Here is a 14,401-nt window from a genome sequence, read left to right as displayed (position 1 = left end):
GGCAACCCAAACAGAACTCTGCCCGTTACCTGGCAACCCAAACAGAACTCTGCCCGTTACCTGGCAACCCAAGCAGAGGCCCTAAAACAGCCCATTCTGAAATGAGCTGAAACCAGACTAAAATCTCATTATCTGAATGATCTTTTGTGAAAACTGTAACATGTTTTATTTAGCTCATAAACCAAGCACAACCTGTTCAAGGAATCTTAAAATATAACCTTTAAACTTTTATATTTTTAATCTTTCTGCATTTTTATTTATTTTTTTACTTAAACTGAGAATCCTTCAGAGCATCAAACGATAATTTACCCGACTTTAAGCAGCAACTCACCAGATTTCACCATGCAAAGATTTTTTAATATATATATTTATATAAGTTTGTTGGAAGTTATCGTCTAAACTTAGCCGTGTAGACGTGTTTGAGGAGGCGTGGGCACCGGGTGCTTCATGAGGTCTTCTTCTTCTTGACACATTAGAATTAGCGCTAGCCGAAGCTTTAGCTTGAGGAAAATAACCGACTGTGATGCAGTGAAACTTCTGAAGAGGTGGATTCACGCTTCTGCGGCTTTGACCTCACAAACCGCTTTACAGAGGCCGTAAAACACGGGACGGTACGCTTCACTCATATTTTCTGAGTCTGTAGAGTCACTTTGGACAGGTAATTATGTTCAGACAATTGAAAACAGGATTTAATCGTATGTAAGCATATGAATCAAAGTGTTTTACTGTTTACCAGGATTTAAATGGATAAAGAGGTAACCAATGACCAGAGCAGATGTAAAATACAGATTTCTTTTAGATGGCTTCATTCCCCTGTTTTTCTCTCAATTTAAACAAAAGTTTCCTTCTTTTACCAAGTATTCCCTAATCAGTTATCGGGATGTTCATCGAGTTCACATCAAATCTCAGCTCAAATCAGCTGCCGGGGCCCGAGCGCCAAAGAACTGTTATTCATTCCTGTCATTAAATCTTTTAATTGTTCCTTTTTCTTCGTCTGAGTCTCTCCAGATTGAAATCTTATAATTTACTTAAAAATTCAGACGTTAACAGGATCACAGGATACAAAAGTATATTTCTGAAGAAACCCAGAACATTTGACCCACGTCAAAAACAATTCTGCCAAACACTGAAAAAAACTGTTAAAGCACTGAATTCAAGAAAACACTAAATTTCACTTTGACAAGTTTAGTTGGAATTCACATCACTGACCAAATAATTGCACATTTTGGCATTTAGGAAATTCAATTGCTTAATGGAAACACACCAATTTTGAAAAACTGAAATTTTGCGCACATTTAGCGAGAAACAAGATGTTGTATGTCTTTTATATATAAATATCTGGTTTCCTCATAAAGACTTAAATATTTCTAAAGATGCTCCTTTCAGACTCATTTTCCAATTAAACATATTCAGTCTAATTCCTCTAATTCAGACTCATGTTTCAGTGAAGTTTGCTTTAATGTTCTGCAGATAACAATCCGATCCAATCATCTGTTTCTACATCCACAGATCCTTTATCTTATTTATATCCTTCCCCTTTTATCCTGTGAGTTTCTGTGATTTATATCCCAACTCGTCACGCTAACAATACGGTGAAAGTCGCATAAAAACAGCGGTCCTCGCTGCCCGGGTCGCTTCCTTCTGCTCTTTCAAGGCCGACAGAAATAAGGTTTTTTATTGACTGACAGGGAGCAGAGGAGCCATTAGACTGCAGAGCTGAGAGGCGACCACGGGGCGATTTCAATTACCCCGCTCTGCCCCAGCAGGAAGTCCCCACAAACAGATAAAACAACAATCAGGGCAAAGTATGCGGTGGAGTTCCAGGGATGTAATGTAGATTTTGCACATTTTTTTTTTACCTCTTTCCTGCAACAGGCTATTGCAGCAAGGGGGGGAAAAGGAGTAGTAAGCGTACACTAAAAGAACTCAGAAATTTCTGAGCATGAAAAGTTGAAAACTTGCTAGAAATAAATCAAATTGTGAGATTAATCTCAGAAATGGTCTAGAAGAGAACTGGGACGTTTTTGAGTTTCAAAAGGCACAATTTTGACTTTTGGAAATTTTCTGACTTTCAAAGTAAAACATTTTCAACTTTTGAAATTCAGAAATTTTTGATGTTATGTTTTGTGTAGAAATTTTCTGAAATGAATCTCAAAATTTCAGATGTTTTGCTAAGAAATTTTCAACCTTTCAAGCTCCAACATTTCCTGTTTTTTTTTTGTTTTGTTTTGTTTATTTTAGAAAATTTCTGAAATTAATCTAAAAAATTTATTTTTTTCTCATTTTCAAACTCTGAAATTTCCTTGTCATTTATAGATAATGTATCTCCAAATGTCCGAGTGTTTTTGTGGAAATGTTACTCCTCCTTTTTCCACTATTCTACAACGCTCTGATTGGTTGTTAGCTAAAAATCAGTTAATATTTTTCAAATATTTGCTGACTTTACTTGTTTGTCTTCGCTAACCAGGAACAGTCAAGACTCGACTGAATTTTTCTGAGAAAATATGACGTACCTCCTCCACCTCCGTCTACTTCCTGGAGGACGTTGAGCGCTCAGGTTTTAGTCAAACCCATTTTGCTTCACATTGTCTCTGCTTGAACAGATAAATATTTGATGCTGCACAGTTTGACAGCTCAGCCGTCCATCTTTTGAAATGACTTTGTCCCAGAGATCCGGGCGCCGTTCGGGCTGGGCTCCACGCCGCGCGCAGGAGGGCCCCTCCATTTTATCTCTACGTAGCACAAATGGATGTTGAGTTGGCATCTGGATGGAGGATGATGAATTAATCAGTGTGGGAGGAGAATAAAGTGACAGGTACTCAGCACCTAAAACCTTCCAGCTGAGCTGTACTTGCTCTGATTCGGCCCGTAGGAGCCGGTCTAAACGCGACGCGGGGAGAAGACGGCATCGTTCAACTGTGAAGAGTTTTTTTTTAGCTGATGGCAGATGGGAAACGGAAGGATAGGCAGGAAATAAGATGGCAGCTCATTAATCAGCCCAATAACTTCACACTTTCTGCTAATTTCACCTTCTTCTCTGAAACCTTTCTACAGGTTTGTGCTCACATTGGAGCAGGAGACTTTGTTTTTAAATGTAAAAGCATTTTAGGATTAAAAACATGAACTGAAGGATTGTGCGACAGTGTTGTTCGCTGATTTGATCCTCATCCTGATGTTAAATGGATCCGTATCAAAATAACAAGTCGCAGATCATCTACCAGGTTAGCAGCTGAATTTAGTAGAAATGATCTTTCTGCATGTTAAATATTTTATTGCTAGGAGTACCAAAGTAATGGAGAACCAACAGATCCAACAGTCATAACACCAGTGGTCTCCAAGCTTATTTTGTTAAACATTTAGCTCCAAAAACATCCAGCTATGCAGCTTAATAAAACTAAATGTATTGCTGTATTTCCTATAGGCAAACCCAAAGTGGAGCTGAGCTACGATAAGATGTACACCGTGACGAGCCGGGTGACGTTCGCCGTCAGTAAGGAGGACGACGGCGTCCCGGTCATCTGCATCGTGGAACATCCTGCGGTCAAAGACTTCCTGGCGCGCAAATTCCTGGAGGTGCAATGTGAGTCCAGCAGCTTCCCACATATAATCCTGTTAAAACAAAAAGCTTGGTTTTTATCTCCGTTTTGTTCCCGTAAGTGTTATAAAGGCAGTCAAATACCTGTTTTCACTTCACCTTAGTGCACTCTCTGCATTAGCAGCTCCACTTTTTAAAGAGGGGTTCTGTGGAAGCAGCATAATGCAGCAGAGAGTGTTACCTCTGCAGCTTCTGACAGTTGAAGAAGGCTTTGAACGCTGCTTTTGTTTTTAATAGCAATGCTGCAGTCAGTAAATGTTGCTTCGTCCAAATATTCAGCACCGCAGTCTGTTTACTTTTAAAAATGGCTCCTTTTACGGGGCTGAAAACAGACAGAGCAGAACCAAGAGGAAAACCAACCAGGCAAAAATTATATGTTTCAGTCTGATGTTCAGATTTGTAATAAACCAGTTTTCATGTCTTTATCACTTCAAACTTTTAGCTTTTTTTAATTGTAACCTAGATCTTTTTTTTCTTTTTTTTTTTTTTGTTATTGGAGGTGAAACATTTAAATAAAAACCAAACGTGGCTTGTAGGTTCTGTTATCCATCAACTACAACTATGGTGGCATATTAGGGCCATTATAGACAAAAATATTAAAAGACAGGAGTGAATTTTCACCAAGAAACTGAAAATTTTTTAGATTAATTTCAGAAATTTTCTAGAAAAACAAGGAAATTTATGAGCTTCTAAAATAGAAACATTTTGCATTGCTGAGTTTAAAATTCAAAAATCATTCAAGAAGATACTCAGATTATTTAAATTAATCTCAGAAATCTTCTAGAAGAAATTTGAATTTCAAAAGTGAAAAATGTTTTCACTTTTGAAAAAAAAGTGAAAAAATGTTTCTGAGATGTTTATCTCAGAAACATTAGGAATTTTATTGAAAAAACAAGGAAATTTCTCCACTCCAAAAGTCAAATATTTGCTACAAGAAACTCAGAAATATTTATATTAATCTCAGATATTTGATAAGAAAAACATAATAGTCACTGAATTGAAAAAGTCAAAAATTTGCTTAAAAAGTGAAATTTTGAGATAAATTTCAGAAATTTTCTAGAAAAAACTTGGAAATTTCTTGGTTTCAAAAATGTTTGACTTTGATTAATCTCAAAAATTTTTGGTGGAAGTTTACTCTTGTCTCTATCTGCAGTGTCTTTTCCATGCTGTCGTACTCAAAGGAGGGAAATAAAGATAAAACACTCACTGATGTGTTGAAGATCAAATCTCATCAGATCACATAAATGTGAGGTTTCCTAAGCAGAAAAGTCATTTAAAAATTCAGTTTTCTTTGAAGATTTAAAGTCAGCTCCATGTTCCGGTGGAGATGTGATCAAAAGTGTCGGCATAGAAAAATCTTTGTCTGATCCAGAAAATCTTTGGATTTCTATAATTATGAATGAATACTCAAGGTTCCGATGGAGTCTGGAAAAATCTGGAATTAGATTCCAGTGTTTTCCAAATCTGAATAATATTAGAAAACAAATAAAGAAATAATATTTCTGATCAGAGTTTATATATTCAGAACAATCCTGGAGGAAACTCAGTTTTTCTCCAGTTTTGTTTATGTCTGTAAATATTCATAAAATATAAACTGATCAGTTTCTATGATCTGATTTGCAGAAATGTGTTTAATTTAGGGGCAGAATGTTGATTTCCCTTTTTTTTCACTTTGAATCCCCAACATTTGATCAAAGTTGATCTCACTGCATGCGAGTTGCTCCCAGTTTGAGCTGGAAAACTAATCACCCTCCATCCATCAGGGATCAAACGGCAACACTCGCACTTTTGACGCGTTGCGAGTGAAAGAGGAACACACCCCGGCGAGTTCGTCGACATCAAAGCGCCTCCGTGTCCAAAAAGGACAACACGTAGACAAAAAAGATGTCAAGCCTCCGCGGGGGGGCGGCAGCCGCGCCATAAAGAGAAAACCTGATGAGGACAAACACAAAGGATCCACCAGCCAACCGCTCGGAAATATTCACCACGATCAGACCAACTTCTGCAACTTTTACACCCTAAAGAGACGTTTTTACTCTCAGACCAGACAAATGAAACTCCAAATTGTTGCACTGCTTTTTGAAACTTCTAACTCTAGATGCATTTACTGTAGGAAATGTGCTGTTATTTTTAAAGAATCACAATTTTCTTTCTAGCTTGAGGATTTAAAGTTAAGATGAACATTTAATTTTGCATATATTTTTTTCCATGGGATGGAAAATGATGTAAAAAAATCAAAAAGGTCATAGATTCCAACCTAATGACAAAAAAACAGACATAAAAACATATTACTAGTACTTTCCAACCAAAAGAACCATTTTACTCTCACACCAGCCAAATAAAGCTCAAAAATATCACACAACTATTGAAAAAAGACAACTTATAACTTCAGATAAATCTACTATTGGAGATTTTATTTCTATTTTTAGAATTAAAAGTAAAGACAAACATAAAACATAATAAAAAGAAGATGGATATGTGTTTCTGTGGGATGGAAAATGAGGTAAAATATAGAAAAAGCACATAGATTCTAACTTAATTGTGAGAAAGATAGATCTAGAAACATATTGCTAATACTAATAATACCACAACATTAAGTTGTGGAAACTCAATGCAAATCCTGTGTGAATAAACTTCTAAAAAACTGTGAAAAACCTGCATTAAAAAAATGCATTCACCAATTAGTGCACACAAAATAAACATTACAGACTAACAGGAGATTCAAGGATTTCTCAGACATGCATGAAAGAATCAGTTAACACTGAGTGTGCTTTTGTTGAAAGAATAAAATTATAACATGATGGCAAGCTCAGAAAAAGTTGATTTTACATGACACTGGCCCTTTAAGGCTGTCAGGGAAAGTCAGGCCAGCATAACTGACCGACTTCCTGCTTTCTCAATGTTTTTTTTTAATTATTATTATTAAAACCTTGTTATCTGGCTGTGATGGTGAAGATGATCTTCAGAGTCTTTGTGTCATTTTACCAAATCACAGATATTCCTGAATCAATGCATAGCAACGACGGATGTCACGATAAGTCATGTGATTTCCAACCCACGAACACACGTCAACAGAAACTCGCTGAAGGAACTGTAGGCTGTCAGAGCGACCTGGAGACGCCGGGCGTCCTTCATGTTTATGGGTCCGAGATGACAAGGTCAGACGAGTGGAAGCAGGAAAAAGTTGCCTCAGAGTCTGAACTGCATGAAAAAGCCAAAGGGCTGCTGAGTGGATGCTGGCGAGCCCACTGAGCTGGCGGCGCGCCCGCCTGCCGTCCATCAGCAGGAAGCGGACAGACGGACAACCAGGCTTCTGTTGTTTATGGCTGAGGAGGTCGGACGGCCTTTTGTGGAGCTTTTCTGCCGTGGCTCAGGCCTGATTAAAAACACCAGGATCAAACAGAAACCTTTAGGCCACAACAAGAGCGGTTTACATCACCGGCAGGAAGTTATGATTCCTCCTCTCTGCAGACGTTCAGATCCAACCCAGATATTTTTCTCTTTATGAAGAGGTGGATCAAATCTGAAAACTATTCCATTGTGTGTTTATCAGGAAAAAAGATGCATTCAGTACAGAGCTTTGTAAAAGTATGTACACCCCCTGAACTCGTCACCAAACACAGACTCCAGTGGATTTTATGCGATGAACCAACACATCGCAGGTGGAACAGAGTGATCCATGTTCTTCTGGGGTTTGTTTTCTCCAGCTCTGAACATCTACAGACCGAATCTTTGGTCCGTTCTTCAGAAAACAGCTCAAAGTCACTCAGATTGCCACAGATTGTTGATTGGATTTGGCTCTGGACTTTGACGAGACGTTTTAGCAACAAGGCAACTCAAAGTTGTTTACATACAAAAAAAAACATAAAACAAGAAGAAATATCTCTTCTCTTTCTGCATGATGTCTCCTTTATGGGATGGGTCATACCTCCCTGCAGTGGTGGGAACTCTTCCGCTAATGTGCTAACAGCTGCAACAGGGGCGATGTCACACAGTGTGCACGAGAGCGCAGTCAGTGCTACACAGCTCCGCAGTAAACTGGTTCACATTGTTATCTAAAGACAAAAACAGATTGATTATAGAAGCTGCTGTTAGCACCTTATGCTAGCAGTTAGCATTCTATGTGTCTATCAGTGTAGCTTTAGTTTTACTCTGAGACTACCAACATTTCCAAATGCCCCACATGATCCGTGATGGTTGAATGTTTAAAGTAAGAAACCAGAACATTTTGCTTAGCCTTCCTGTTATCTGCAGAAGTTCCTCTCTCTGTTGCTTAGAAACGTCTTACAACTTTTCTTCTTCCTTTAACTTCACCTGAAGCCGCTTCCTGAGGCTGAAAACAGCTACATTTCAGTGTAGCAACTTCACACTGAAGAGTGTTAAATTTGTTAAGTAGAAACTTAACTGTGGTGCTTTTACTGGCAGGAAAAAAGTAGGGTTTTTGCTTTCTGACCTACCAATCTTTGAGCTTGCCACTAAAGACTTTTTTTCTAAGTGTGGTTGATTATAATTTATAATGATGTAGTGTTTAGTGTATTCTTAGAAAACATTTTGTTTGGAATATCTCAAATAAGAAGCGTATCACCTGGAATGTTTGCAGTTTAGCTTTGGATTTATTGGCTTCTCCATCTGTTGGATGGAATCACATATGAACTTTCCAAAATGAGGCTTAAGTTCTGGTTAGATTAAAACATCTTCTTGTTTGGTCCTTCTCCCAATATAATATGTCCACAGTTTAAGCTTCTCTGGCTCTGAAGTGCCATCTTCTGTTTTCTGGTGGAACTTTTCCTTTTGCCCTTTGCAGGTTGACTTCTGGTGAGGCCCAGCTAACGTTTTGACCCCTAAAGGTTTATTCCATGCTTTGGTTTGCGGTTCGTTTAGAATCCGTTTAGGATGCAGCTCCAGAACAGCTGTCCACGGTTCAGAGAGCAGGAAGTGTAGAGGAAAAACGCCTTGAATGTAATTTTATTGTTTATGTCAAGCTGATTCCACCGAGGCTAAGCTGGTGCTGCTTGTTGTTTTTGTTGGTTTCTCAATAAAGGTTCCTTTGAGCAGCATAAAATTGACCGCCTCTCACTCAAACGCAGCCGAGGCGAGTCATGGATGTTGCTCTGATTGTTGCATCTTTTGTTATGTCTGTTGGGAACCTCAGATTGCTCGCTCTGTTTGCTTGAAGCAGCAGCTTTTCCACACATTCTGCTCCTTGACACATCAAGTCCTTGAATGGGCTTCCTCATTTTGCGTTTCATCTTTTAAAGGATCCAGATTCTCCATCGTCTTTGATTTCGACCTAAAACCAGTAGACGCTGTAAATGTACGCAAAACTTTCGAAATTCTGCTAAAAACAAAAACATTTTTTGTAATTGTTTTTGTGAAAATCCCCCCCACAATTTTGCAATTATAGTGTTTCTATTAAACAGGAAACAAATTTAAAATCACATGTGAATAAATTTGTTCAAGTTAAAAAACATGCATCACCATCTTGCTCTTACCACTTCCTGCATTTCTCCACCAATGATTCATGTGATGTGGAAAAATGTTTCCATTGTAATTTTGTGAAATAAAAAAAAATAAAGAACACCTCACTGCAGGGCAAAAACTTTTTTTTTAAAATTTATTTTCATAATTCCAATTTGTTTGATTTTTTGGTAAATAGAATATTTTTCTCCAGAGTTCAGTTGTCTTGGTGTCTTGCTCAACACAAGAAGTTTGGTTTAACTTTGCATGATGCGATTTTTTTCTTTGTATTGTACATAAAGTACAATTTTTGAAGCTATCAAGCCTTGTGGGTCTGTTTTTCCCCTTCCTGTGTCTTTTTCTTCTGAGTCATACGATCTTTTCTTGTTTTTCTCTCGTTGTTTCAGACAAACCAGAGGTGAAGATCGTGGTGGAATTTCCTCAGGGTTTGACAAGAGAAGGAGAAAACCTGGAGCTGACGTGTCAAGCCAAAGGCAAACCAAAGTAAGTCACTTTCAAACACTTTTTTCAACCAATCAGCTTTTTCCCAGGGGGGGCCATGGCCACTCCTGCTAAAAACTTGGGGGCGCCACTGCTCTGGGCTGCAGAGTTTCTGCCGGATCTCAGATGATCTGAGATTAGAACAATTTTAACATATCAAAGTTCAAACTGAAAACCACCAACAGAACCCGGAGCAAAAGCTTAGATTTGATTGGCTGAAGAAAAGGAGTCATTGGCACAACCTGTACATCCATCCATTCATTCTTCCATCCATCCCTCCTACAGTCCATTAATCCATTCATACATCTGTTCATCCCTCTGTCCATCCGTTCATCTGTCCATTGTGTAGGAACCTCCGTTGACATCATCTTAACCACGTTTTGACATAAAAACGGTTCAGCTTTGTTTCAGTGAAAATCCCCACTGAGAAAACTGAATGTAGTTTAATTTATTATAAATGTTAAGCACATTGATCTTAATATCGTGTTTAAATAACTGGTAGCAAAGTCATATCAGGCCGAATGAATCTTTCAAGTTTAGCGTTATTTATTAAGCTTTATTTTCCTCTTTCTTGTTGAAGTCAGGGACGGTTTTCTTTTCATCTGAAAAAGCTCAAGGCAGCAGCCGTTTAAGTAAAAATGACGCCATAAAATAAAGATTTTTCTGAGGAGCACGGTAAGAAGTTTTCTGTGTTTTACCTTGAGTTATTTCTCTGACATACTTCTGCGTGCCAGTGCTGAATCATTCTCCGACTCGGGAAGGAAATTATTTTTTTCCTCTCTTTATAGGAAGCAGTTAATATTAAATAACTCAGCACGCAGCTGCTCAGTACGTACAGTATCTGTAGCAGCTCATAAAGGAGATAAAATATTTCCTCTGTTCCTCTGGGTCCACTGAGTGAGAATCTATCACATGCTGGCCTTAAAACGCAGCTCTAAACTGTCTGCTTCACTCTGCTGCTCTACTGCATTTTCTGTATTATTTCTTAGCATTTTCTACCTAATTTTCCTGCTTCATTGTTCTTTATTGACAGCCTCTGAAGCCTTCAGAAGCTTCACTTTTTTGTTTTTAAACCCTGCATAGAATAATATTCTTAATATTCTGGGCATGCAACCTCAACTTGTACATTTTCAGGTCACATAAAATCATGTAAATGTGCAGAAATTACAGTTTTAATGTCCATTTGATGCTCCGAAAACAGCGCTATGAAGCAAACGTTTTCCCACATTTTAATGAGATATTATGCATGTATTTATGGAAAAGTCTTCACACATTTATGTTTATTTGTGTAAATTACATCCCATTTAAGAGTCGTGGCTTTCATGAATTAAATATTGTTCACTAAACTAGTGGTAACTTTTACTAAACTTGTTTTTAATTTGTTCAACTGTAAACACTTATACCATAAAATCCTGTTGCTGTTGAAGTAATAATTGATAATCTATGTTATTTTTTGATAAAGTTACAGTAAACCTCTTTATTTTGACGGTTAATCACATAAAGCAAGTATCCATGAAGTGGTTTGTAGTTTAGTTCAGTTTCTTCTCTTTGATAATTACAAACGTATAGCATGTTCCCATGAAGCTCTGGAGTATTTCCATATTAATTTAGTTTTGTTTAGTTCCAATGACTAACACCTCAGGCAATGACTAACACCTCAGGCAATTACAAATAAATATTGAGTGTATTTAGACTTCTGGTTGCTGAACTTAGACTAAAGCATCTTTAAAGCCAAAAAATAGGAAACCATAAACCTGTTCTGTTTATCTGAGGTGATTTACAGATTTGCACTCTGCTAAAATTTGACTCTCTTGCTTATTTTTAAATCATATGTTGTGTCGACGATTAGCAACCTAACTAGTTAGCAACCACAGCTAGTTAGCAGCCATGCTACCGCTAAGCAGCACAGATCATACTTCTCAGAAAAATGGAGCGAGTTCTCTTCCTCTAACCTGGAGGTCTTCACATTAAAACCTTTTTGAGTTTTGTGCCTCTGGTAAGGCAGAGTTTGCCATTTCACAACTTGTTTGGCCTTTTAGAGGACTAACTCTTTTTCAGAAATGTCAAAAACCAACTTAAGTAAGTGTAAAAATCAGTTTATTTTTTTAATTTAGCCATTTCCATTAATGTTTAATGAAGCAGTACTTCAAAAGGCGCTTAAAACTTTTGATGTAAACACAGCTAGTGACAAAGCACAAATCCCTCCTTCTTACCAAGCAAGTGGCAACAGTCTACAGATAACTACTGCAAGCTGTTGACGTTACAGCAATCCCTCACATGGAGCAAGCACGTGGCGACAGCTGAAATGAACAACTTCCATTTAACAGGAAGAACCTGATTAAAAATCTGGTTTGATTTTAGATTTGCAAATTGGTAAATTACAGATATAATATTGTTGCTATGGCCGATAACCGATATTTGCCAATATTATAAAGATTTCATTACCATTTCGAACCCATTGGAAAAAAAGAAGAGCCCAGAAATAAACGGCAACAAGATAAAGATAAATAAATTACTGAACTGACTCAGATATTTTAAAAATGACTGATATTGATCAGTACCGATGTTAGTGCTGATATATTGTGTATCCCTATAACAATAAATAATTTTTACTGGCATTTACAAATTATTACATGAGCTCCTGGTCTTTCCGTCTGTGACCGTATTTTCATTTTAAAGGATAAAGTTGCAACTTACAAATAGTCAAGTACACAGTTAATGTACTGTCTGCAGCTTTAAAAGCATTCAGCATCCAAAAACAAGTTATATTTTTAACTTCTTTAATGTGACAGCCACAAGTTTAGCAACTGATTTTTTTGGACCTTTTCCTCAAAACTGAAAAAATAAAATCAGCAATCACTTCTTTAAACACGGCGTTTTCAAAAGGAGTTTCCATCGAGGATATGAATGTATAAACTGTTTTGACAAATGCAGTTAAATGTTGAGTTGTAGCAGAAACAGTTGAATCTTTTTTTTTTTTTCCCCTCATGTTGGAAACTTACTGAGGCTTTTATTGGCAATAATTGATTCCTGCAAATGTCTGTCGGTGTCGTGTGAAAGCTCCTGTCCGTCTCTCATTAGGCAGCCATTTCGTACGTATCAGTGGCGAACGCAGGTGTTGGTTTGCTCAGATGACAGGTCTGTGTGATAGGAGATGTAATGGAGTGCAAATACAGCCATTAGCGAACGGGGGAGAATAAAAGAGCGAGTGCCTCGGGCAGAAGTCCCGCTGGACGGTTGAGGCCTCCGTATAGCTGGCAGCGTTTGCGTCGCTCCCGTTAATTTGTTGACGAGGTCGCTCAGATCTAAACAGAACAAAACAATCATTGGATGATGGTGGAGTTGTGAATATTATATGAAAGTGACCTAATGAGAAGAGAAACTGCAGCAAACAGAAAAACACAGAGACGTTATCGCTTCTGTTGGTTTTAAATGTCACTTCAAGGCAATTTATAAAATAAGAACAAGTTAATTTAATCATACATTAACTCCAATTGATCCCAGTTATGAAGTCGTGCATTTATTGCTTATTAAGAAACTGGAGTACTTTCTACAGATTCCATTTAACATATAATTACACAATTTGACATTTTGAAAATAAATTTGTTTAATGGAAACAAGTCAAATTCCAAAAAGCAATTATTTGATTAAAAAGTGTTGGCGCCAGGATGTGCTAACTAATTGGTTTATTTCACAAAACAGTGAAATAAACCAATATCTGCAATACAGTCACTTTTTTCGCATCACATGATCAACAACAGGATGTTACTACTGGCGAAAACCACGAGGAAGAAGACAACAGGAAGTAGTTGGATGCATGTTTCTTAATGACTTGAACAAAGTTATTAACATGAGATTTTAATTGCATTTCTTATTTAATAGAAACATTGCAATTGTGAAATTGTGTTTTCTTTTACATTAGCAGAGTATTGGCGAAGTTTTGGACACATTTGTGAAAGAAACACAGCAACTTAGTGGTAACTGCAGCTCCTTTAGTGGCTTCAAGTAGACCTGACCTTCCTGCATCATTTACGGCGCACGCCTCTGCTGTGGCAGCTCTATGCTGTCGGGATCCTGTTCTGTGTTCATTTATCAACAAAATGAGCAACAATTTCAGTTCAGAGCCTCCTTTTTGCTGCTAAATTATTGAATAAGTAGATATATTTATTCAATAATTAAGAAGCAAATGGAGCTGATGCAGATTGATATTTTTTGTGTTTTTCTTTATATGAAATTTTCATTAACAAATTTATTTGTTATTGAAAACAATAAATGTTTTTTTTTCTTTTGTTAGCCATATTGTTTTTTTGTTCTGTCATACTAAGTAGAGCCAGAAATCCCCAGTGACTTTTTGCTCAAAAGCAGACTCAATAATTAAATTGGGCTAAATCCAATGAAGGGTTTTCAAGGACAGCTCTGGAAATAAAATAAAACTGATATCCTGACCAAGTTAGGAAACTGTTCTACTGAGACTCTGTTTTGGACCTTTGCAATTAAAATACGTGTTAATTAGTTGTGGAGCAGGAAAAAAATTCACCAAAATGTTATTTAGCATTTTTAGCTTGAGATAAAAGTTTGGACATCACTGCATTAAAATATTTGAAAGTAAAGCTTCAAATGTTTAAACCGTTATTCAATGAAAAAAAAAATCATTCATATTTTCATTAATTTATGCATTTTTTTAATAAAAACTCCTCAAAATAATTTTTAATCAGTTAAAATCCAGTTGAGCAGGACGCGGCGAAGTGAAACTCAGCTGAAACCTCCAGCTTTATTCCAGACATCCTAATCTGGAGCTGCCAGGGACGGTTTTTACTCTATGATCTGCTAAAGCGGGACACAACATGA

The 14,401-nt window shown here is 37.2% G+C and overlaps 1 protein-coding gene across 1 annotated transcript in view; it reads left to right on the top strand.

Annotated features, from left to right (window-relative positions):
- cadm1a (cell adhesion molecule 1a) overlaps positions 1-14,401 on the top strand; it is a 416,025-nt gene that overhangs the window by 332,509 nt on the left and 69,115 nt on the right. The window contains exons 6-7 of the mRNA XM_007562962.2: positions 3,422-3,580; positions 9,460-9,556. Of these exons, the coding sequence (XP_007563024.1) occupies positions 3,422-3,580; positions 9,460-9,556 (256 nt within the window). The remainder of the gene's footprint in view (positions 1-3,421; positions 3,581-9,459; positions 9,557-14,401) is intronic.

Source organism: Poecilia formosa, unplaced genomic scaffold (genome assembly GCF_000485575.1).
Source record: "Poecilia formosa unplaced genomic scaffold, Poecilia_formosa-5.1.2 Scaffold143, whole genome shotgun sequence".
Taxonomy (NCBI): domain Eukaryota; kingdom Metazoa; phylum Chordata; class Actinopteri; order Cyprinodontiformes; family Poeciliidae; genus Poecilia; species Poecilia formosa.
This window is presented reverse-complemented; position numbering and strand designations above follow the sequence as displayed.